The sequence below is a fragment of the Heptranchias perlo genome, chromosome 7, assembly GCF_035084215.1.
Source record: "Heptranchias perlo isolate sHepPer1 chromosome 7, sHepPer1.hap1, whole genome shotgun sequence".
NCBI lineage: Eukaryota > Metazoa > Chordata > Chondrichthyes > Hexanchiformes > Hexanchidae > Heptranchias > Heptranchias perlo.
The window spans coordinates 22,266,439-22,292,095 of NC_090331.1; the positions used below are offsets into that span (position 1 = coordinate 22,266,439).

The following is a 25,657-nucleotide window of genomic DNA, read 5'->3' on the forward strand; positions in this document are numbered from 1 at the left end:
CCTACAACCCTAGTTCAGCAAGCAATAGTTAATAAGTGAGAGTCATAATCCAAGCTGCTCTGATGTATCTCCTAGCAACCCATTATAGAATACTAGTGGATTTTACCATTGTTCATGGTAAGTGGAACGATATGCTGTTCTGTAACAGGAGCTTTATACCAGTAATGCACGGTATTAATCTATTGCTAAGGTGGAGCTTTGCATAAAATGTCCCTTTAAGCCCACAAAGTCAAATTGTTGTAAATAGGCACATCTTGAGGTTAATCTATTGGTGAGGAAAATTTACAGATTGGCAGGTGTTTGGAACTCTTCAGCTCTAGGGCAGAAGAGATCAGCACAAAAAGACCTTTCTTTTTTTTAAAAAATGTTGACAATCTGAAGTATGACAGACATGCATTAGATGCAAGACTTCATTTGTACATGAATAGGAAAAAAGCAAAAGAAAACAATACACCCTTGAATAATTTCTCCTCAAAGATTTTTAAAATTTTCAGTTCATAACTATTTTTGATTCATCTGCAAAACAAACTTTTTTTCTTTTGTTTAGAACACATTTCCAAAATATGAATTCAGCAATGAATTCAGTATCAAAAAAAGGTACAAATATTTGCTTAAAGAACTGAAAGATCCTTAGAACGTGGCTAACATAGCATAGAAAAAAATAATTGTATCTAAGGTTTTAAAAAATTCTGGCTGCCACTGTGATTGGGGTTTAAGGTATGCCCATTTCAGATCATCACCCAGTACCTCTGCTGGAAAATGCAATACAATTGAAATGCAAAACCAATCCTATTTTCATGCAATCAAAAAGCATGCTAACAATCACTGTACCAGAATGAATCTCCAGCTTCAGGAGAGAGAAGAACAAAGACTAGCGAACCCTCAGGATGGCTTACCTACTGAGCCTCTTGCCATTTGCAAAAAAACTGGCCTTTGCTCACCATCTCCCCAACTAATACAGAACTCACTATATCAAAACCTGTATAAACCAAAGCATTGCTCCATATCACAGCATATTGGTACAACAATCCACAGCACCACTAGGCAACCAGACAGCATTTATAGATTTGTGTTTAAACCTAAACAAGGACTACAAATTATGAAACAAAACTCAAAGCAAAACAAAAATTGAATTCAAAGCATAAAAATAGAGCAAGCTTGCAAGTACCAGTATATTTCTCCAACCAGTGCTTCAAAGTCTCTTTTTCAGTTTTCCTACTCGGTATGATCCAATATGTAGTTGATATAGGCAAGTGAAAGATTGATTTAGGCAAGTTTAAAAAAGACAAACCACATTCCCACGGTTGCAAGTAACCTTTGTATCAATCAAATCTTAAAATATTTTAAGTGAACTACTGGTTGGTGTGTTGGTAAAATCCTTAACTAGACGTTAGCTACGTTAGATTCCAGTGGGTTGTTATTGTACTTTGATGTCTGGCTAGGATTACACCTAATACCTGCACATTTAGGCTGTAGTATTTTAGGGCAGTTTTATTGGTCACCTTGACATCTTAGCACCATGGAATCTTTTACGCCCATCTGAACGCAGAGACAGGAACCTTGGTTTAACGTCTCATCTGAAAAACAGCATTTCCAACAGCGCAACACTCCCTCAGTACAGAAGTGTCAGCCTAGATTGTGTGCACAAGTCTCTGAAGTGGGGTTTGAACCCATGATCTTCTGACTCAGATGAGAATGCTACCACTGACAACTGGATAAGCCAGTTTTTCTATGTCCTACAGTATAAGTAAATAATGGGCATAAATCCTAACTGGCAAATATAATCTAATGGTGTTAAAATACACTTTTACTGACCATGCGGGTAGGGTTTTTGGTCATATAGGCACATTCATGGTAAGATTATGTGGCAAATGACCAATTAGCAGTTTTCTCCTCTTAAGCTTAGCAAAAATATGGAAAGGGAATCACGTAAGTTAAAGGGGGCAGAGGAACAGAGAGACCTGGGGGTTCACATACACAAATCTTTGAAGGTAGCAGCACAAGTTGAGAAGGCTGTTAAGAAAAAATATGGGATCCTGGGCTTTATAATAGAGGCATAGAGTATAAAAACAATAAATCATGGCTAAGGTCTCAGTTGGAGTATGATGTCCAATTCTGGGCATCACAATTTAGGAAGGATGTCAAGGCCTTGGAGAGGGCGCAGAGGAGATTTACTAGAATGGCACCAGGGATGTGGGACTTCAATTATGTGGAGAGATTAGAGAAGCTTGGAATTTTCTCCCTAGAGTAGAGTAGAGAAGGCTATGGGGAGATTTAATAAAAAGGTATTCAAAATTATGAAGGGTTTTGATAAAGTAAATAAGGAGAAACTGTTTCCACTGGCAGGAGGGTTGGTAACTAGATTTAAGGTAATTGGCAAAAGAACCAGAAGGGAAATAAGAATTTGTTTTACGCAGCAAATTGTTAAGATCTGGACTGCACTGCCTGAAAGGGTGGAGGGAGCAGATTCAATAGTAACTTTCAAAAGGGAATTGGATATATACTTGAAAACAAAAAATTTGCAGAACTACAGGGGAAGAGCAGGGAAGTGGGACTAATTGGATAGCTCTTTCCAAGAGCCGGCACAGGCACAATGAGCCAAATTGACTCCGTCTGTGCTGTATGATTTTAAGTATGGAAAACCAAGAATATAAAATAAACATCAGAAAGGCCAGTGAAATGGGATTAGATAGTTCCAGCTGAAGAGCTAGCACAGTAAGCCACAACTCATCCTTCTGAGCTGAAATTTCTATGATTCGATGAAAAATGGCAAGATATATAGGAACAGGAGTAGGCCATTCAGCCTCTCGTGCCTGCTCCGCCATTTGATAAGATCATTGTAAGGAGTCTTACAACACCAGGTTATAGTCCAACAGCTTTATTTCAAATCACAAGCTTTCGGAGCTTTCCTCCTTCATCAGGTGAGTGCAGGGTTCCATAAAGGCACAGCATATATAGTCAGAGAACAATGCCTGGTGATTACAGATAATCTTTCCAACTGCCTGTTATCACACCTCGGCAGAGAGGTAATCACAGCAATCAAAGGAGTGGATGGTGTTCAGACAGGGGAACATTACATCCAAGACTACTGAACACACAAGCGGTCAGATCGAGAGAGAGAGAGAGAGAGAGACAATGACCAGTTATATTAAAAACAGATAACTTTTTTTCGCTGGTGGGGTTACATGTAGCGTGACATGAACCCAAGATCCCGGTTGAGGCCGTCCTCATGGGTGCGGAACTTGGCTATCAATTTCTGCTCGACGATTTTGCGTTGCCGTGTGTCTCGAAGGCCGCCTTGGAGAACGCTTACCCGAAGATCGGAGGCTGAATGTCCATGACTGCTGAAGTGTTCCCCGACTGGGAGGGAACCCTCCTGTCTGGCGATTGTTGTGCGGTGTCCGTTCATCCGTTGTCGCAGTGTCTGCATGGTCTCGCCGATGTACCATGCTCCGTACGAGGTAGACGTTGGCCGAGTCACAGGAGTATGAACCATGTACCTGGTGGGTGGTGTCCTCTCGTGTGATGGTGGTATCTGTGTCGATGATCTGGCATGTCTTGCAGAGGTTGCCGTGGCAGGGTTGTGTGGTGTCGTGGACGCTGTTCTCCTGAAAGCTGGGTAACTTGCTGCGAACGATGGTCTGTTTGAGGTTAGGTGGCTGTTTGAAGGCGAGTAGTGGAGGCGTGGGGATGGCCTTAGAGAGGTTCTCATCGTCATCGATGACATGTTGAAGGCTGCGAAGAACATGGCGTAGTTTCTCCGCTCCAGGGAAGTACTGGACGACGAAGGGTACTCTGTTGGTTGTGTCCCGTGTTTGTCTTCTGAGGAGGTCTATGCGATTTTTTGCTGTGGCCCGTCGGAACTGTCGATCGACGAGTCGAGCGTCATATCCCGTTCTTACGAGGGCGTCTTTCAGCGTCTGTAGGTGTCCATCGCGTTCCTCCTCGTCTGAGCAGATCCTGTGTATTCGCAGGGCCTGTCCATAGGGGATGGTCTCTTTGACGTGGTTAGGGTGGAAGCTGGAAAAGTAGAACATTGTGAGGTTGTCCGTGGGCTTGCGGTGGAGTGAGGTGCTGAGATGCCCATCTTTGATGGACTATTGCAAAGAAGCATACCGATAACTGGACAACCAGGAACACTACAGACGGTTACCCGCAGATCCAACCAAAGAACACACCCACCAGCTCAACAAACTGATCAAGATTTTCGATCCAGACCTTCAAAGCATCCTACGCGCTCTCATCCAATGTACTCCCCGCGTGGGAGACTTCTACTGCCTCCCAAAGATACACAAAGCCAATACACCCGGACGTCCTATCATATCAGGCAATGGAACCCTGTGCGAGAACCTCTCTGGATACGTCGAGGGCATCCTGAAACCCATCGTACAGGGAACCCCCAGCTTCTGTCGCGACACTACAGACTTCCTACAAAAACTCAGCACCCACGGACTAGTTGAACCAGGAACACTTCTCACCACGATGGACGTCTCGGCACTCTACACCAGTATCCCCCACAATGACTGCATCGCTGCAACAGCCTCAGTACTCAACACCAACAACAGCCAATCTCCAGACGCCATCCTACAACTCATCCGCTTCATCCTGGATCACAATGTCTTCACCTTCAACAACCTGTTCTTTACCCAAACACACGGAACAGCCATGGGGACCAAATTCGCACCCCAATACGCCAACATTTTCATGCACAAGTTCGAGCACGACTTCTTCACTGCACAGGACGTCCAACCAACGCTATACACCAGATACATCGACAACATTTTCTTCCTATGGACCCACGGCGAAGAATCACTGAAGAGACTACACGATAACATCAACAAGTTCCATCCCACCATCAAACTCACCATGGACTACTCCTCAGAATCGGTTTCATTCTTGGACACACGAATCTCCATCAAAGACAGGCACCTCAGCACCTCACTCTACCGCAAGCCCACGGACAACCTCACGATGCTCCACTTTTCCAGCTTCCACCCTAACCACGTCAAAGAGGCCATCCCCTATGGACAGGCCCTGCGAATACACAGGATCTGCTCAGACGAGGAGGAACGCGATGGACACCTACAGACGCTGAAAGACGCCCTCGTAAGAACGGGATATGACGCTCGACTCATCGATCGACAGTTCCGACGGGCCACAGCAAAAAATCGCATAGACCTCCTCAGAAGACAAACACGGGACACAACCAACAGAGTGCCCTTCGTCATATCCAGTACTTTGCCGGAGCGGAGAAACTACGCCATGTTCTTCGCAGCCTTCAACATGTCATCGATAATGACGAGAACCTCACTAAGGCCATCCCCATGCCTCCACTACTCGCCTTCAAACAGCCACCCAACCTCAAACAGACCATCGTTCGCAGCAAATTACCCAGCTTTCAGGAGAACAGCGTCCACGACACCACACAACCCTGCCACGGCAACCTCTGCAAGACATGCCAGATCATCGACACAGATACCACCATCACACGAGAGGACACCACCCACCAGGTGCATGGTTCATACTCCTGTGACTCGGCCAACGTTGTCTACCTCATACGTTGCAGGAAAGGATGCCCCGGAGCATGGTACATCGGCGAGACCATGCAGACACTGCGACAACGGATGAACGGACACCGCACAACAATCGCCAGACAGGAGGGTTCCCTCCCAGTCGGGGAACACTTCAGCAGTCATAGACATTCAGCCTCCGATCTTCGGGTAAGCGTTCTCCAAGGCGGCCTTCGAGACACACGACAACGCAAAATCGTCGAGCAGAAATTGATAGCCAAGTTCCGCACCCATGAGGACGGCCTCAACCGGGATCTTGGGTTCATGTCACGCTACATGTAACCCCACCAGCGAAAAAAAAGTTATCTGTTTTTAATACAACTGGTCATTCTCTCTCTCTCTCTGTTGATCTGACCGCTTGTGCATTCAGTAGTCTTGGTTGTAATGTTCCCCTGTCTGAACACCATCCACTCCTTTGATTGCTGTGATTACCTCTCTGCCGAGGTGTGATAACGGGCAGTTGGAAAGATTATCTGTAATCACCGGGCATTGTTCTCTGACTATATATGCTGTGCCTTTATGGAACCCTGCACTCACCTGTCGAAGGAGGAAAGCTCCGAAAGCTTGTGATTTCAAATAAAGCTGTTGGACTATAACCTGGTGTTGTAAGACTCCTTACATTTGTCCACCCAGTCCATCACCGGCATCTCCACATCATAAGATCATGGCTGATCTGTGATCTAACTCCATATACCCGCCTTTGGCCCATATCCGTTAATACCTTTGGTTGCCAAAAAGCTAACTATCTCAGATTTAAATTTAGCAATTGAGCTAGTGTCAATTGCCGTTTGCGAAAGAGAGTTCCAAACTTCTACAACCATTTGTGTGTAGAAACGTTTTCTAATCTCTCCCCTGAAAGGTCTGGTTCTAATTTTTAGACTGTGCCCCCTACTCCTAGAATCCCCAACCAGCGGAAATAGTTTCTCTCTATCCACCCTATCTGTTCCCCTTAATATCTTACAAACTTCGATCAGATCACCCCTTAACCTTCGAAACTGCAGAGAATACAACCCCAATTTATATAATCTCTCCTTGTAACTTAACCTTTGAAGTCCGGGTATCATTCTAGTAAACCTACGCTACACTCCCTCCAAGGCCAGTACGTCCTTCCGAAGGTGCGGTGCCCAGAACTGCTCACAGTACTCCAGGTGCAGTCTAACCAGGGTTTTGTATAGCTGCAGCATAACTTCTGCCCCCTTTTATTCTAGTCCTCTAGATATAAAGGCCAGCATTCTATTAGCCTTATTGATTATTTTCTGCACCTCTTCATGACCCTTCAATGATCTATATACCTGAACCCCCAAGTCCCTTTGGACATCCACTGTTTTTAACTTTTTACCATTTAGAAAGTACCCTCTTCTATCCTTTTTTGATCCAAAGTGGATGACCTCACATTTGTCTGCATTGAATTCCATTTGCCACAGTTTTGCCCATTCTCCTAATCTATCAATATCCCTTTGTAATTTTATGTTTTCTTCTACACTGCTTACAATGCCACCAATCTTTGTGTCATCGGCAAACTCAGATATGAGACTTTCTATGTCTTCATCTAAGTCGTTAATAAATATTGTGAATAATTGAGGCCCCAAGACAGATCCCAGCGGGATTCCACTAGTCACATCCTGCCAATGTGAGTACTTACCCATTATCCCTACTCTCTGTCGCCTTTCGCTCAGCCAACTTCCTAACCAAGTCCGTACTTTTCCCTCGATTCCATGGGCTTCTGTCTTAGCTAACAGTCTCTTATGTGGGACCTCATCAAATGCCTTCTGGAAGTCCATATAAATAACATCCACTGGCATTCCCCTGTCCACTACTTTAGTCACCTCTTCAAAAAATTTAATTCGGTTTGTCAGGCACAACCTACCTTTCACAAATCCATGCTGGCTCTCTCTGATTAACTGAAAATTCTCGAGGTGTTCAGTCACCCTATCCTTAATTATAGACTCCAGCATTTTCCCCACAACAGATGTTCGGCTAACTGGTCTATAATTCCCTGGTTTCCCTCTCTCTCCTTTCCTAAAAAGCAGAATGACATGTGCAATTTTCCAATCTAGAGGGACAGTTCCTGAATCTAGAGAACTTTGAAAGATTATAGTTAGGGCATCTGCAATCTGCTCACCTACTTCCTTTCAAACCCTGGGGTGGAAACCATCTGGTCCTGGGGATTTGTCACTCTTTAGTGCTATTATTTTCTTCATTACTGTTGCTTTACTTATGTTAATTTTATCGAGTCCCTGTCCCCGTCCCCGTCCCCGATTCAATATTAGTTTTCTTGGGATTTCCGGCATTCTATCCTCTTTTTCTACTGCAAATACTGACGCAAAGTAATTATTCAACATGTCCACCATTTCCCCATTGTCAATGACAATATCCCCATTTTCAGTTTTTAAGGGGCCAACACTGCTCCTGACCACCCTCTTTTTCCTAATGTAACTATAAAAGTTCTTCGTATTGGTTTTGATATCCCTTGCAAGTTTCTTTTCATACTCTCTTTTTGTAGCTCTTACTATCTGTTTTGTGACCCTTTGTTGATCTTTGTATCTTTCCCTTTCGCCAGGATCTGTGCCATTTTTTGCCTTTTTGTATGCCCTTTCCTTATGACTTATATTGTCCCTTACTTCTTTAGTTGTCCATGGCTGTTTTTTTTTTGGCAAGTAGAGTTCTTGCCCCTCAGGGGTATAAACCAGTTCTGTATCACGTTAAATGTTTCTTTAAACATTTCCCACTGATCATCAGTCGTTTTACCCATTAACAGATTTGCCCAGTTTACTGTGGACAGTCTCTGTCTCATCCCATTGCCTTACCCAAGTCTAGAATCTTAGCAGCTGATTCACTTTTTTCCCTTTCAAACACTACGTTGAACTCGATCAGGTTATGATCGCTATTCGATAGACGGTCACGCACAGTTAAGCTGTTAACTAAATCTGGTTCATTACTCATTATTAAATCTAGTATGGCTTGCCCCCTTGTCGCCTCTAGGACATACTGCTGTAGAAAACGATCCTGCACACAATAAAGAAATTCACTACCTTTCTGACAGTTGCTAGTCTGCTTTTCCCAATCTATGTGAGGTTAAAGACCCCCATTAAGACCACTATGCCTTTCTTACATGCTTGTCTAATCTCTGCATTTATACAATCTAGCACTTCAGAGCTGCTGCCAGGGGTCCTATACACAATTCCCACTATAGTCTTAGATCCTTTCCTATTTCTCAGTTCAACCCATAAGGTCTCTGTTGGCTGCTTACCTCTCGTTATATCCTCCTTTATCATTGAACTGATTTCATCTCTAATCATTAAGGCTACTCCTCCCCCTCTTCCATTTTCCCTATCTCTCCTGTAGACCTTATAACCCGGTATATTTAGTTCCCAATCCTGACCATCCTGCAGCCATGTCTCAGTAATAGCCGTCATGTCATATCCTCCAATTTGAATTTGTGCCTGTAGTTCATTTAATTTATTCCTTATACCCCATGCATTTGTATATAGAACTCTTAGTTGGGCCACACACCCTAGCCTGACCTTCAGCTTTGATGCTGGGTTAATCGCCTTACGCCTTCTAGTTTTCACTTTATCTGTAGTGTCTAAAGTACACTTTCTTTCTGCTGCTCTACACTTTTCCCTTTCACTTGTTCTTGAACAACTGTTTGTACTATTTGTATTGTGAATTTCCCCTGGGTCTTCCCCTCTCTTGCTGCTCTCAACTTTACTCCCTTCTGACTCCCCGCTCAGGTTCCCATCCCCCTGCCACTCTAGTTTAAACCTTCCCCAACAGCACTAGCAAACACCCCTGCGAGGACATTGGTCTCGGTCCTGCTTGGGTGTAACCCGTCCCGCTTGTACAGGTCCTACCTTCCCCAGAACCGGTCCCAATGTCCCAGGAATCTAAATCCCTCCCTCCTACACCATCCCTGCAGCCACGCATTCATCCGGTCTATTCTCCTGTTCCTATACTCACTAGCACGTGGCACTGGTAGAATCCTGGGATCACTACCTTTGAAGTCCTGCTTTTTAATTTATCTCCTAACTCCTTAAATTCACCTTGCAGGACCTCATCCCTTTTGTTTAACGTATGTCGTTGGTACCGATATGGACCACGACTACTGGCTGTTCACCCACCCCCTCCAGAATGTCCTGCAGCTGCTCTGAAACATCCTTGACCCTAGCACCAGGGAGGCAACATATATGTCTTGTGTTTTGGAAGGAGACTTTACTGCTGTGCCTTACCTTATTTTTGCCAGCTCTACTAGATTAAGGAGGTACAGAAAGATGGGGCTGGGGGTCTGCTTCCCTAAAATTTGAAAAAATCTGAAATCGCTGATGCGTGTTACCACCACCACACCTTAACAGCAAACGAGTAATCACTTTATTTACTCATCCCCAATTTTACTCCAAAATACTTGAATTCTCTCTCCAGACATTCAAAATAAAAAAGTTTCTCTGGATTCAAATATTGAACTAGGAAATTTGAATCATATCTCATCCCTTCTTATTAAATGGTCCTAAATTTTGGCATCTAAGTTATAAGTTACATGCATTAAACTAAATTCCAAAAGAATATTTCAGAAGAAAACATAATAACTTCTAAAATACCAGAGAGTCTGAGAAGTAGTATTTGGAAGTTGTGCTTCAAGGAAACAAGATTAGGTAGGCATTGTAGAAAAAGTGCAGAACATTTTTTTTAAAAAAAGGTTGCTGTGTATAGTAAAAGTGTACAGTAAAAAATGATCCTTAGATTTCAAATGAAAAACAAAATTGTTTACCCTATATCATAAAAATATCAGCCTAGATTTTGCTGCCAAAATAACGGCGAGTATAATCACACGCCGTTATTAATGTGCAAATCGTCCAGCAACTTATGGCGAGGAAGAGATACCCCATGAATTGCAAATTGCCATAAGCTGCTGAACGATTTGCGCCGCTCCGCCGTTAGCTTCATGAAAACTGCAGCTTGCCCTCAACCTCCCCAGGAGTTTCAAGAAATTGTTGCATTTGCACTCTAATTGCCAATTAAACTTGCTGCAGAAAGTTAGGAGTGTAAGTACCTTTTTAATAACGAGATTTATGTTCCCACACTGACACTCAACCTCTCCCACCTGGAAAAGGAACAACTGAAACTGTGGAGCCTCAGATATTTTTTACATTTTAAATTTAATTTTTTCTTACTTGTCCTTTCTCCTTTCTCGCTGACTCTTAATCCAATCTTTCTTTCCCTCTCTTTCTCTTTTCTATACCTAATTTGACTCTAATTCACCCTATTTCCTTCTCCGTTGTTCCTCTTTTTCTTTCTCAATCCTTAAATATCATTGGCTAAGGAGATAGACTGCTGATCTCATTGCTCACCGAGATCCCAGATGCCCGTTGCCCTAGTTATTAGCTCGCACTTCCAGCAACTTGCAGGGCAAAAAATTTTCACTGTGAGGGGAAAAATTCCAACAGGGCTCGCCGCGAGATGCCCCGCTCCAGCAAAATCTGGGCCATTATTGACTGGTCGACTGCATACAAGTTGCCAATTCAAAAAGACACACTTGGCAACAGTATTTAGAAAATCTTAAAAATAATATTCAAAGTGGTACATCAAAGCCCCAATACATGACTGCCCTGAAAGAATTCCACATTTCCAACTTTTAAAATTATCTACTGCCAAATTTTGTGGATTGATTAGGATTTGTTAAAGGCAAATCGTGTTTAACTAACTTGATAGAGTTTTTTAATAAGGTAACAGAGGGTAGATGAGGGCAATGCGATTGATGTGATGTATATGGACTTTCAAAAGGCATTTGATAAAGTGCTGCATAATAGGCTCATCATCAAGATTGAAGCCCATGGAATAAAGGGGGCAGTAGCAGCATGGATACAAAATTGGCTAAGTAACAGGAAGCAGAGAGTAGTGGTGAACGGTTGTTTTTCGGACGAGAGGGAGGTGTACAGTGGTGTTTCTCAGGGGTTGGTACTACGACCACTGCTTTTTTTGATATATATTAATGTCTTGGACTTGGGTATACAGGGCACAATTGCAAAATTTGCAGATAACACAAAACTTGGAAGTGTAGCGAACAGTGAGGAGGATAGTGATAGACTTTAAGAGGATATAGACAGGCTGGTGGAATGGGCGGACACGTGGCAGATGAAATTTAATTTAGAAAAATGTGAAGTGATACATTTCGGTAGGAAGAAAGAGAGGCAATATAAACTAGAGGGCACAATTCTAAAAGGGGTATAGGAACAGAGACATCTGGGGGTATATGTGCACAAATCATTGACAGAGCAGGTTGAGAAAGGTTGAGAAGGCAGTTAAAAAAGCATGTGGGATCCTGGGCTTTATAAATAGAGGCATAGAGTACAAAAGCAAGGAAGTCATGATGAACCTTTATAAAACAATGGCTCGACCACAACTGGAGTACTGTGTACAGATGCGAAGGCCTTAGAGAGGGTGCAGATAAGATTTACTAAAATTTACTGATTCCAGGGATGAGGGAATTTAGTTACATGGATAGTCTAAACAAGCTGGGTTGTTCTCCTTGGAACAGAGAAGATTGAGAGGAGATTTGATAGAGGTATTCAACATCAGGAAGGGTCTAGACAGAGTAGATGGAGAGAAACTATTCCCAATGGCGGAAGGGTCAAGGATCAGAGGAAATAAATTTGAGGTGATTGACAAAAGAACCAAAGGTGACATGAGGAAAAACTTTTTTTTTAAAACGCAGCGAGTGGTTATGATCTGGAATGCACTGCCGGGGGGTGGTGGAGGCAGATTCAATCGTGGCTTTCAAAAGGGAACTGGATAAGTACTTGAAAAGAAAAAATTTGCAGGGCTACAGGGATAGGGTGGGGGAGTGGGACTAGCTGAATTGCTCTTGCATAGAGCCAGCAAGGACAAGATGGGCTGAATGGCCTCCTTCCATGTCATAACCTTTCTATGATTCTAATTTTACATTGTGATTTCATTGAGCCTTTATGGCTAGTACTTGCCAATACAAATGCCAACTGAATGTTCCCCAAACCCCATTCCATTAACAATAAACAATTACAATATTACTGTAAATCCAACTAAAAATATATTGCAGTTTACCTTCCTGTGACCAGGAATTTCTACTTGTAGTAAATTTTAATTTGACAAACATATCTATAATGTCATCATCAAAGACAAAACAATGCACACAGCTCTTTAGTTCTGTAATACATTTCCTGTAAATATCACGATTCAGGTAACAAAACTTAAGGGCACCGTGCTAGAGCTCAGAATTTCCAAATCTATGAGTTACCAATCTCAGCCATTCCAACAGGGGAAAGCATTTCCACTCTGGTGAAAAAAAATAAGAGGGCCAGAGAGAAAGTGGCCCCATATCATTCTTCCAAAATGCTGAGTTACAGAGCAGCACTGGGAGAGACCTCATCATATACACTCCACTGAAGATGATGCATGTGGCACGGGAATATCAGAAGAGAATTTTTTTTTTAAAGTCTGCCCATTTAAAATTGGCTGCAGCACCAAAAAAAAATGCAAGTGAACAAACTATTTATAACAAGACTTTAAAATCAACTACAATACACACACATTAGTGGATCTCCCATGACATTGCTCAAATTGAGTCAGGGGATAGATGCTTTACAAGGAGAGGAATCTATCAGATGTAATGATGAATGTATTACTTTGATGGTATATTAGATATACAAGTTAGAATGGTCGCCAAGAATAAAAAATTAATTGAATATGAAGAAGTATTTACACACAACATATAGACAGTAGATCTGTTGCATGACTCATGAGTCAGTGTATTAGCTTTCATTAACAACAAAGTGTGATGGGAAAGATGTTACAGGAAGCAAGTGTTAACACTTGCAAGAAGTATGACACTTACAGGAAGTCCACGCTACAAGTAAAACTGTTAATATATGGAGCATATAATTTAATTTAAACATGAAAACAATCAGCATTAATAAACATAATATTATTTAAACAGATGAGAATATATGGACTGGAGGATTAAAATAACGTCAGGGAGCCTTACTCACCCAGTGACATAGATCAGTTTATGGACTGGCTTGAATGGAAATGGGAGTGGGGGGGGGCGGGGAGAGAAAGAGAAGTGACAGAAAAGAGGATGGTCACTTTGACAATGCTCCATCAGTAATATTTACAGTTGCTGAAAAGGTGCATGCAGCACAGGCTCCACAAATTACACAGTACTATTTCAGCAAATAGTCTGGAATATTAATTACCATTTGCTTGAATGGTTTAACCACACATAAATTATTAAACCATTAACACAAATAACAAGCCCACAGCTTAAAGCCAATTCCCAGCTGATGACCAGGATTCTGGCAAGAGGACCACAAGCAAGTTGAGGGTGCCAGGAGCAGCTCTGGGATGGTACAGGAGGGGTGAGCATATGGACACTGAAAAGGGGAACAAGAAATTCAGGGAAGAATCTCCAAGAGCCCATTCATGGAGAAACTTCTTCCGGCAACAATGATGTCTTAGGCGGGGGAAAAATGATTGAAATAATCACAGAATGTAAAAGTTAATTGTACAGATTTTTTTTGTATACAAAGTGTCTTAAAAGCTTAAGCACAAGAAATTTCCTAAAATAAAATTCAAAGATGGCAAAGTAAAGGATTCGAAAGATTGCTTTGGAATGATTTGATTGGTTCACTTAGCAACCTTCCTCTAGATTCCTTGTTAATGTACTAAAGTAAATGAATAAATGTGCAAAGCAGCAAATTAGGTAGAAGAAATTTCACAGATAAAATAAAATTTTATATGACCCAAAGAGTGGGAAAAAAATTGGACACATATATATCAACTGATTGTACGACTAAGATATGTTACAGGAAACATGTGATGATGCAGCTGTATGATTTCCATTGTAATAATTTTAAAAATTATGTTCTCATTTCCGTAACACAGGACTCTGTGCTCTACGGGCTATTCCCGGGGACGCACATCGAGACGGACATCAACTGCTGCTGGAAGACCATCAACTCGGTGAAAGACGCTCTTTGGTCTGCCCGAAACTTGCTGGTCTTCCAGTGCAAGGAGCTGTCCTCGACCAAGTGTTGCAGACTGGCACATTCCAAGGTCCAGGACTACGTGCTCAGGAACGCACTGAGGCTGGGTGCGGCCACCGCAAAGGCTCTGTGGGGAAAGGCAACCGTTTAGAGCCTTCCCACCATTTTGTACCGAGGGCCTGCAATCAGGGAAAACCTCCCCCGGGCAGAATGTAAAATTCAAATTGATGTAATGTACCTGTAATGAATCTGTAATCAATAATCTGTATTGAGTGTAATGCAATGAGGCACCCTAGAGTGTCATAAACTGTAATTATGTACAATGTGTTCATTGAACTGCACTTGATGTAACCTGCAAATTGTATAATCTGTATTGTGTACGTTTGGAATGTGATATGACAACTGTATTGTATGTATTGCTGCAAATTTCATGAATAAAGTATATTTTATGAAAAAAATAACGCTAACAAATGTTTAATTGCAGGTTATGTGGCAAGAGTCAAGATATTTATTTTTAAAAGCTTCCAATGTTACTAATGTTTGTGTATCTAGGCTCATCTTTTTTGAGAAATGCATATACTGCAGGACATCACCAAGGTTGAACATAGTAAGATAAGTAATCTAAATCCAGAATAATTACTTTAATTTAAATAGCACCTTTAATGTTTTTCAAAGGAAAAAGGAATGAACATAGCAACTGCTCCTTATACGTGCATATGGGACTACGGCAGCTTTAAGGAGTTAGGTCACAGATCAGCCATGATCTCCTTGAATGGCGGAACAGGCTCGAGGGGCTAAATGGCCTACTCCAGTTCCTATGTTCATATAAAAATTAGACATTTTAGCCCAGACTTTCCATCTCCCCACTGACTGAGGCACATCTCCGGGAGGCTGAACTTCAGCCCACCATGCGATGAGCTCCTGACTACTGTCAACATCACAGCCGCTGGATTATATAAATACAGAAGATGAGCTCCCCAGCCTCAGTTGGAAGTCCACTGAAAACCAGGTGGCTATTTTCTTCCATCTTCAGCCTGCACATGGCCACCTGTGCAAGCCCTTGCACTGGCTCTGGCTTTCAGGAATATTTTCAGACCTCCTCTGCCTAACTTTCAATGCTGGCCTAATAGTTGTTCCTTGTGTCCAGCATTCAGCTGACATGAATGTCAGAAAATATATTGGAGAATGTATTTTCCTTATTTTAATTTGTTTTACACACGCCAACTCACATGAGCAGGCACATTCTGCACCACCGGGAAATTAATAAAAATGCAGCAGACGGCATCGCCAAACACTTCTCCAATTCACCTGCCTCAGATCTGCTGAAAAAAAATCAGCTGAGGGCAGCCTTATATCTTTCCAATAATACAGCTAGGTCTCAAATGAATAGATCGGACATGCCACGTTCTTTCTCTCCACCATGATCCTTCCTTGCAAATTTCATAGGGTTCAAAAGAGGGTATGAATTGTACCAGTCAGCCTTAAATTAAACCAGATTAGTTATTTACCTAACTAATCATCCCACAGGATCACCTTCGGCCATTTTCACCCCCAGTGTAGCCCCATTAGCCAATCGGCGTTTGAATTTTCAGTACATCACCATTTAATGTCATGTTTTATCAAATTCACTCCACTACATTGGATAAGTGGTGAATAATTTAATGGCAATGTGTAATCGCATATGGCAATTATTCTTTCTTGACCAGTCTGTTATCTTTACACCAGAAATGTTATTACATCTCTTAATACATCTCTCACTGAATACAGATCACCATCTAGATTTAAATACTGATAGCAACCCCCAAAAATCAGAAAAAGTACATTAGGTTAGGAACCGCTAAGTGACATTTGCATAAAATGTACACATTATACAGACATGTATCAATGTGCAAAAATAAAAGCGGTTGTTGAAGGTGTCTGCAACCTGGCACTCCAGTTGATCATACATCGCAGCCCAAGAAACGTTGACACTACTGCAAGGTCGCTTTCCCTCATATTAGTAAAAGTGCTAAATTATTTCAAGCCATCAGTTTTAACCAAATAATCCATCCTTTTCTCCGAACGTAATTAAACGCACGCCAGGAATACTGGCGGCGCGTGAGTGACCTTAAAATTAGAGCCAAACCGTTGAGGGGTGATGTCTGCGAGCACTTCTTCACACAAAGGGTAGTGGAGATTTGGAACTCTCTCCCCCCAAAACAGCTGCCGAGGCTAGGGGGGTCAATTGAAAATTTCGAAACTGAGATTGATAAGTTTTTTTTTGTTAGGCAAGGGTTACCGAGCCAAGGTAGGTAGATGGAGTTAAGATACAGATCAGCCATGATCTAACTGCATGGAGGAACAGGCTGGAGTGGGCTGAATGGCCTCCTCCTGTCCCTGGGACTTGTCAACAATCCACAGCCCAGCGCGTGGAGTCTGTGTTTATTGCCACACCGGACCGCACGGGCTGCGCGTCATGCACAACCATCCAATCAGCGGCTAGAACTTGGCAGGTAGCCGGCAAACAACCAATCAGGGACGCGGACGCTCAGCCAATCGGTTGGAGGGAGAGGCGGGACTTTTTCAAAACCTACTAAAACCGTCAGGTGGCCGCTCGCACAATATCGTCGGAGACGAGGAGACAGTGCCGCAATCAAGTGTCTAAAAACACAAAAAGTGTTTGCGTTTTTTAAAAAAAATCTTATCGTTTCGGTTGACTATTTTTTAAAAAAAAAGACTGATGAAATAAAAGTTCATTTCATAATTTCAAATATCCGCGCCAAAAACCCCGTCGCTGGAAACGACAACAATGGCGGCGGAGGCCGTGGCTTGCGCAGTGAGTACAGCGCGAGCGGCCGCTGCTCCCTCTCTCCCCGCCCCCCCGCGCTCACTCTCAACTCACCGATTCCTCTTCTTTTTCCATACCGGTCGGCATCTGCGGCACGGCCCTATTGATGGAGACACAATCTTGAAGATCCGGCAGATCCTTTGCCCGGTAAATGGGTAGCGGTTTGGCGGCGTCTAGCGCCCGCGCTCGGAACGAGAGTTTACTCATTGTGTGCGGGCGGAGAGAGAGAGAGAGCGAGCGAGCGAGCGAAAAAAAAAATCCCAATTATCGCCGTGAGGTTTTACACACACGCACACAAAAGCGGACCTCACTCGCACAAAGATGGCGTTTTAAACCAGTCTTAAATCGGCGGCGGGACGCCCGGTGCCGCTCATGGATGCGAGTTAAGGAGTCCGTCCCCTGGGTCGATAGGGCGCTCCTCGAAATGCCCCTCATGCCGACCGAGCGGAGCCCGAGAAACCGAAATTTGGCCGTCGGTCCGCGACATGCGCCACGGCAAACATGGCGGACATTAAAGCAGCAATCCCAGGGAGCCGCGCGCGCCTCCAGCAACGTGGGGGGAGGGGTTGCGCGCGCACCATCACAACCCAGTCAAGTGCAATACAGGACTTCAATAACACGGGAAAAAAGACATGCACGGTAGCTTGTCAGACCCTCTACCTGAACTCATCCCTCATTTCTGAATGTTCGCCTCATTTATTATACATATACTTATCTCATTACATAGTTTTGCTGATAAATTTTGTATATCAAACGGAATAAATGAATGGTCTGTGACAACCCAAAGCTTTCTGGGGATTCAAGCAGCTTTGGATCTATGCAGTAAATTTGCCAACAGTGGTTGAGCCTCTCATCCTCATTAAGGTTTCTTCAGCAACAACAACTTGCATTTATATAGTGCCTTTAACATAGAACAAATGTCCCAAGACGCTTCACAGGAGCGATTATCAAACAAAATTTGGCAGTGAGCCACATATGGAGATATTAGGATGGGTCAGAAGGTCTCACTTCCTTATGCGGTGATAGGGCTCTAAGACTAAATAGGAAATGTTAGATGATAGTAAGTCTTACAGCTGTCACATCACATTCCTTTTGGTTTAAAATATAGTCTTTTCTAGACTTATCAGCACCTTAAAAAAATTAATACAGCTCCATTTCTTTAAATGGGCCTGCAATACAACTTACTATAATAATAAATTAACTGCGCTAAGATCTCCTTTGTGCTGCCAGACCTGCACCTCGCCAACCCAATTAGACAAATGAAAGGTATTTATTTTCAAGAGCTATCAAATAGGTTTCATTTTCAAACCATAGTGATTGAGACTTGTCCAGTCTGGAATGATCATTCCCCACTTCTATCCTCATTACCACCACCACTGCCATCTTGATCTTATCATCACACCCCCAATCTTCCTCCCCCGCTACTCATGAATAAACTAAATTAAAAGTATTCTCTTCAAATCATATTGGAATACCAAGATCAAACAGAAACTCAAATACAGTTTACTTTTAATATGCAGCTGTCAACGTCAGGCAAATATTTAGATTTTTTGATGAAATTGAGTTGGACTGATTCAAACTACATTGTTGATTTCTCAGAGTGAGAGTCATCACAATATCACTTTTGGTCTTATCAAGCTAGAATTAGAGACTGGAACACTTCCCATTTCAAGCTACCATTGAGTACTCCCAGATTAGGTGTACAGCTCAACAAAGGTCACTCTGCTCTCCTCCAATCTCAGCAGAACACTAACAATGCACCAGTGTGGCATTTACGTAGAATTACATAACATGTACAGCACAGAAACAGGCCATTCGGCCCAACTGGTCTATGCCAGTGTTTATGCCCCACATGAGCCTCTTCTGACCCTTCTTCATCTACCTCTTATCAGCATATCCTTCTATTCCTTTCTCCCACATGTGTTGATCTAGCTTCCCCTTAAATGCATCTATGCTATTCGCCTCAACTACTCCTTGTCGTGACGAGTTTACCACTCTTTGGGTAAAGAAGTTTCTCCTGAATTCCCTATTGGATTTATTAGTGATTATCTTATATTTATAGCTCCTAGTTTTGGTCTCCCCCACAAGTGGAAACATCTTCTCGACGTCTATCCTATCAAACCCTTTCACAATCAGGTCACCCCTCAGCCTTCTCTTTTCTAGAAAAAAGAGCCCCAGCCTGTTCAATCTTTCCTGATAGGTATAACCTCTCAGTTCTGGTATCATCCTTGTAAATCTTTTTTGCACCTTCTCCATTGCCTCTATATCCTTTTTATAATATGGAGACCAGAACTGTTCACAGTATTCCCAAGTGTGGTTTAACCAAGGTTCTATACAAGTTTAACATAACTTCTCTGCTTTTCAATTCTATCCCTCTAGAAATGAATCCATTATTTTTATTTATTTTATTTGCATTTATATTGTGCCCTTCACATCCTTAGGACGCCAGAAAGCACTTCACAGACAATAAGTTACTTTTTGAATTATAGTCATTGTTGTTACGTAGACAAACTGAAGCAATCAATTTGCACACAGCAAGGCCTCACAAACAGCAATGAGAAGGACAATTCTGTAGCTATTACAACAAGATGAATGTCCATTTATTGTTTGAATCATCTGGAGAAGTTGAGCAACTTCTCAATGAGACCAGAATGTCATACCATCAAAAGAGATTCAGATTCTCACTTGTCTACCACTTTGATTGGTATCCAGATAGTAGGTTGTTGCAATGGAGATGTTTCAACAACTTTTTATTCACTTGTGTCTTCATGAGCTTTGATGTAATTAGAAGTAAGGATACTGATCTGTCATAAAGATATCAGTGTGATCCTTTCTTGTCGAAGGACTTGATGTTTCTTATATTCTGGCAGAGACAGTTAAAATAAATGAGCCAGGGGTGCAACCAGAGCAGTTCCTCAGAAAGAGTTTTAATAACACGAGCTCCTATGCCTCTGGGCCAGCAGCTTTTCTGGGATCAAACTTCTGAAGGACATATTGAACTTCTTTTATATCCAATCTTAATTCAGCAGATTGGCTTGCCAGCTTGATGTTCAATAACTTAAACTATATCTAGAGAGGTTTGACTTATGACTCCATTCTTCTTAAGATGGGTTTGGTCTAATATTGGAAACAACTTTAACTATCTTCCATCAGTCCTGGAACCTGTCTGAGAATGATACAGTTTGAAGTTTATTTTCGCCTTTGTCACCTCCAAGCTTGACTATTCTGATACTATTCTGGCCAGCCTCCCATCCTCCATAAACTTCAGCTCACCTGCACATATCCTATCCCACACCATCTTGCCGTCTGGCGGAGGCGGGAGTACCCAGTGGAGGGCTCTCTACGCGGGAGTCCTCCTCTGTGCCATTGGGGATCTGGGGTGGAGAGTGTTGCAGCCCCTGTTTTGTTATCCGAGGGGGCTGCTACTCAAGTTCTGGCTGCAGTTCAGTCCCACGCTCCTGATCTTTGGCTACCCAATGAAGAAGGGGACGAGCAAGTCGGAGGACGTCCTCGTGGATCTGCTCCTGGGCTATCTACAGGTCCAGGCTTGACGCGGCCTGTGTTGGGCGGTCGCTCCGGCTGTCTGCCTCTCTTCCGCGGCATTCTCCGCACTCGGGTGGCCCTGGAGAGTGAGAACATGGTGTCCGCCAGTATGCTTGAGGTTTTCTGCAGCTGGTGGGCACCACAGGGACTGGAGTGCTTCTTTGATCAATATAATAAAATTATTATTTGACTTTGTTATTTGATTTTGATTTGGTTTCTTAAATAAAGCACACCCTAAACCCCCCCCCCCCCCCATAAAAGGGGCCTAAACAAAAAAAAGGTCCCGTTCACCCATCCCTTGTCATTGTTGACCTACATTGTTATTTTATATTATGAGTTTAAATTATGAGGACCGGTTGCATAAACTAGGCTTGTATTCCCTCGAGTATAGAAGATTAAGGGTTGATCTAATTAAGGTGTTTAAGATGATTAAAGGATATGATTGGGTAGATAGAGAGAAACTATTTCCTCTAGTGAGGGAGTACAGAAGTACAGAACAAGGGGGATAACCTTAAAATTACAGCTAGGCCATTCAGGGGTGATGTCAGGAAGCATTTCTTCGTGCAAAGGGTAGTGTAAATCTGGAACTCTCCCCCAAAATACTGTTGAAACTAGGTCAATTGAAAATTTCAAAACTGAGATTGATGGATTTCTGTTAGATAAGGGTATTAGGGGATATGGAACCAATGTGGGTAAATGGAGTTAAGGTGCAGATCAGCCATGATCTAAATGAGTGGTGGGACAGGCTCCAGGGGCTGAATAGCCTATTCTTGTTCCTATGTTCCTATTGGCTCCTGATCTCTCAATGGCTCTAATTTAAAATTCTCATCCTCATGTTTAAATCACTTCATGGCCTCATTACTCCCTATCTTTGTAACCTCCTCCAGCCCTGCAACTCCCTTAGAACTCTCCATTCCTCCAACTCCAGCATCTTGTGCATCCCCCATCCCCCTTCCTTCACCCCACTATTCAGCCTTCAGCTGTCCACACCCCACATTTTGGAGTTCCCTCCCTAAATCTCCTTGACTTTATCCTCCTTTAAGACCCTCCTTAAAACCCAACTATTTGGTGTCTACTCCTAATATCTCCTTCTTTGGCTCAGCATCCATTTATGTCTGATTACACTTCTGTGAAGCACCTTGGGACGTTTTTCTACATTAAAGGTGTTACATAAATGCAAGTCATTGATGTTATCTAGGACTGCACACCTCATAAGTTGTTTACAGGTTCTCTAACAACTGGGACTTCCAATGTATAACTTTTGAGATGCAGCGGTTCAGATTTATCTGATATTTCTGAAGTCCAATCCACAGAGGTGGTCCTTTGTTTGCTCCACAGGCTGATGTAGCTCTAGATCCAGACTGCTGCTTTGTGGAGGTATCTTCCACAAAAAGATACTTTTCAAATTATTAAAGTGCAAACATTTTAAAACAGTGTACATTACATTGACTGAAATTTTAACATGCAAAGTGAAAAGAAGAAAAATCAAAATGCTGAAAATCTGACTTACAAACAAGAGATACTGCAAATATATAACAGGTCAATCAGCCTATGTAAAAAGAAAAGAGAGGTCATGTTACTTCAGATGTATATCCTTCATCAAAATTGAAAACTTTAAAATGCATTTCCTTATGCAGTTTATTATACAAAACAAAATATTACCTCATTAATAGCACTGTTGGTATCATTATTTGCTGTTTTTGTGTTTACATATACACATCCAAATTATAACAATAATGCATAGCAATGATAACCACACAGAACATTTGTAAACACTTTAAACCTGACCAGATGAAATTCATACCTGTCTCCAGTTTTACCAAGGTGAATTATATCCACACAACCCTTGGTTTTAGTACTTTGGTTCTTGTATCACCTTAAGAATATTTAAATTTGTTATTTGTATTTTAAAAATTCTTCTTAACAGTCTGGTTATTTTTTGATCATTTCTTTTCCAGTTTAAATTTTCCAAATTGCTTTATACAATTCAGGTAAAATTTCCTAGCCATGTGTTCATTTGCTGGGGGTGGGGAGGAAAGGTATATCCTTTTAGGGGGTGTCACAGTTACATCTAAGTGTTCAGGGTCTGTCTCAACCATACAAAGCAATTGGATTCTTGTGCATGTGTGACGCTGTCCTGAGTGAGGGACAGGCCTCCATTTGGGAGTAGTGGAGCTGAAGACCTCGATGATTCAGATGACAAGGGGTGGAACTGATTACACATAATAGTACGCTGTCATCTTACAACAATATTTTATGTTTGCCCTGCCATTGTCTGCAACTCCCCAATACAATGAAGGAATAAAGCCCAAGTTCAAGGAATTGTGGCCTGAAAGACTGTTGCCCCACAAAGCCCGTGATTAGATTCTTAAGTTATGAACTCGCAGTCAACCCATGTACATCTACCCTTCAAAGCTCTAAGAAGAAATCGGAAGCAGTCTAGAAGTACCAAATTGTGGCAGTACTGCTATCACTGAAGAGAGATCTGCTCCCTGCTAAAGATGCCTTTGGTGGAAAGGTGAACTCCTGGGAAAACTTGCTATGTGTCAATTCAGAACCTAGCATGAGAACAGCGTCACCAAACTAGCCTCATCCACCTGGACATTTTCTGGTACTTCCAAGCCAAGAAATTTCTCAAAGACTTAACGATACTCCACAAATGCCAATGCAAGATAACTCCCTTGGAATGACACCTCGTTAAAACACACCCACAAACACATCTCTGGCCTGTGTATTTTGCTCACCACCTATGTTTATGATGCCACAGAAAGCCTAAAGGAAACCTGGGAGCAGTTGGCTAGATAACTGAGGAGAAATAGAGGGAAGAATGGAGACAAATCCTCACAATTAACACATCCAGCAAAATGCATGGAGATCAGTTCAAACAAGTACAATGAACTTATCGCATCTGATTAAAACTGCATAAATTTCTATGCTACCTGACGGGCAAATGCTGGAGAGATTGTAGCTAGACAGGCATGATTTTAGACACCCTGATTCAGTCCCCAAAACCATTCTAGTTTAGAATGCCACAATAGCCACAACTAGCCTCTCAGTCTCCTTGATGCACTTCTATGCCTATTGAGCCTGCCCTAAGGGAAATCCAGAACCCCATGCAACACACCACCACCACCAAAACAAGCACATAAGGCAGCTATGGGACATTTGCGAATCTGAGCAAGTGAAGTATGTCATCTGTCTAATGCTGAAAAAGTATAAACAATAAGACTCCCCCTTCTCTAAACACCATTCAGATAGAGGGAGGTGTGGTCAAGGGAAGGTGAGAGTATGACTGCATGCCTGGAGGAACCACAAGGAACAACCACCCAATGAACATCAATCCAAGACAAGGGAGGAAGGCCAGCACCAAATTATCTTTTCCCCTGGCTAGTGGTCATTTCCAGCAACAGGTGCTGGACTTTCTGCACTCAGGAATCTGTCACTGTGGCTAAATAGTGTTTGCCCACAAAAACTGAATACCATTTTTTTTAAAAGTTTGATGTGGAGCCAAGAAGAACAGGAGTTCTCCCGGCACCAAAGCACTCCCGAGGGCTACTGCCAGTGCGATTGGCCCTCCCTTTGGTTGTCATTCCCCCGCCCCCTCCCCAAGACCTAACTGAGGGCCACTGCCAGCGAAGCAAGCACCCCAAAATTCATCCTCTTGAAATGGGTGAGCTGCCTCTAGAGGCTCAAGAGGTGCCGGCAGCTCTCCCAAATTATTGAAATGAGGCCTGAGGTTGGGGCACACACAGTCTGCGCGCCATTGGTTAACCAATTTCTACCCCGTTGTTTCCCAAAGGGTGTAGAATCAACTCCCAAGAAAAGCAGTCAATGTTTCATCAATTAACTCCTTTAAAAGATTGGCAATATATGGTTAATATCAGGAAAGAAGGTTATAGGGAGAAATAAAGACAGAAATGATCAAATTCTCCTTGCCCTGCTGGGACCATGGAAGTGTAATAAACGAGAAAACAGCCAGTGAGAGAGGAACAATGTAGGTCGTAAACTAAGGTAGAATTCCTGGGTTTTACTCAGTCACGATTGGGAATCAGGGAGGAAATTTCCAGCACCTTCCCTCGAGAGAAAGGTTGTCAATAAGCTGAATGACCTTTTTTTTGGCCCATGCCATCCTTTGATCCCAAACGAATGTCATCTAAATAGACTGATTCTTGCAATTTGAAATCAACTTCTCTCTTGTGCATAGGGAAGTAAGCTCCCACCCTGGACACACAGAAATACTCTTTCTCTCCTAAAAAGCAAAGAAACATATTTACTCCCACCCTGCAAAGAGAGAAATACACTTCCTAACAACTCATGGAATTATACCCTATGCTCTGCAGAGGGGGAAAAAACCCTACTGCCAACAATGCAACAACTTCCTCTCCAAACAATGGAAACCAGCAGCCCTTCCGACACAGCCTCTCTCTGTCTTAATAACTTTAACTCACTGGCTCCCCCTGGAGCTAGAATGTTTGTGATACTTTGTTATTAGAAATATTGGGGGAAGATATTTTCTGCATGTTAGGTTTAGAAAGAACATATATATGATTTCACTACACTTAACACACAAAGGAAGCTTGTCCCCATTATGAATAAATAGAAAGAAAGAAAGACTTGCATTTACATAGTGCCTCAGGACGTCCCAAAGCGCTTTACAGCCAATGAAGTACTTCTGAAGTGTAGTCACTGTTGTAGGAAACACA

At 42.5% G+C, this 25,657-nt stretch overlaps 1 protein-coding gene across 3 annotated transcripts in view; it reads right to left on the reverse strand.

Annotated features, from left to right (window-relative positions):
- Window positions 1-17,696, reverse strand: part of epc2 (enhancer of polycomb homolog 2 (Drosophila)) — a 64,169-nt gene extending 46,473 nt beyond the window's left edge. For 2 of the 3 annotated variants that reach the window (XM_067987177.1, XM_067987176.1), the window contains exon 1: window positions 17,466-17,696. In XM_067987177.1, coding sequence (XP_067843278.1) covers window positions 17,466-17,618 — 153 coding nt within the window. In that variant the 5' untranslated portion in view covers window positions 17,619-17,696. The remainder of the gene's footprint in view (window positions 1-17,465) is intronic. The other variant, XM_067987179.1, reaches the window with a different exon arrangement.
- Between the last annotated feature and the right edge of the window lie 7,961 nt (window positions 17,697-25,657).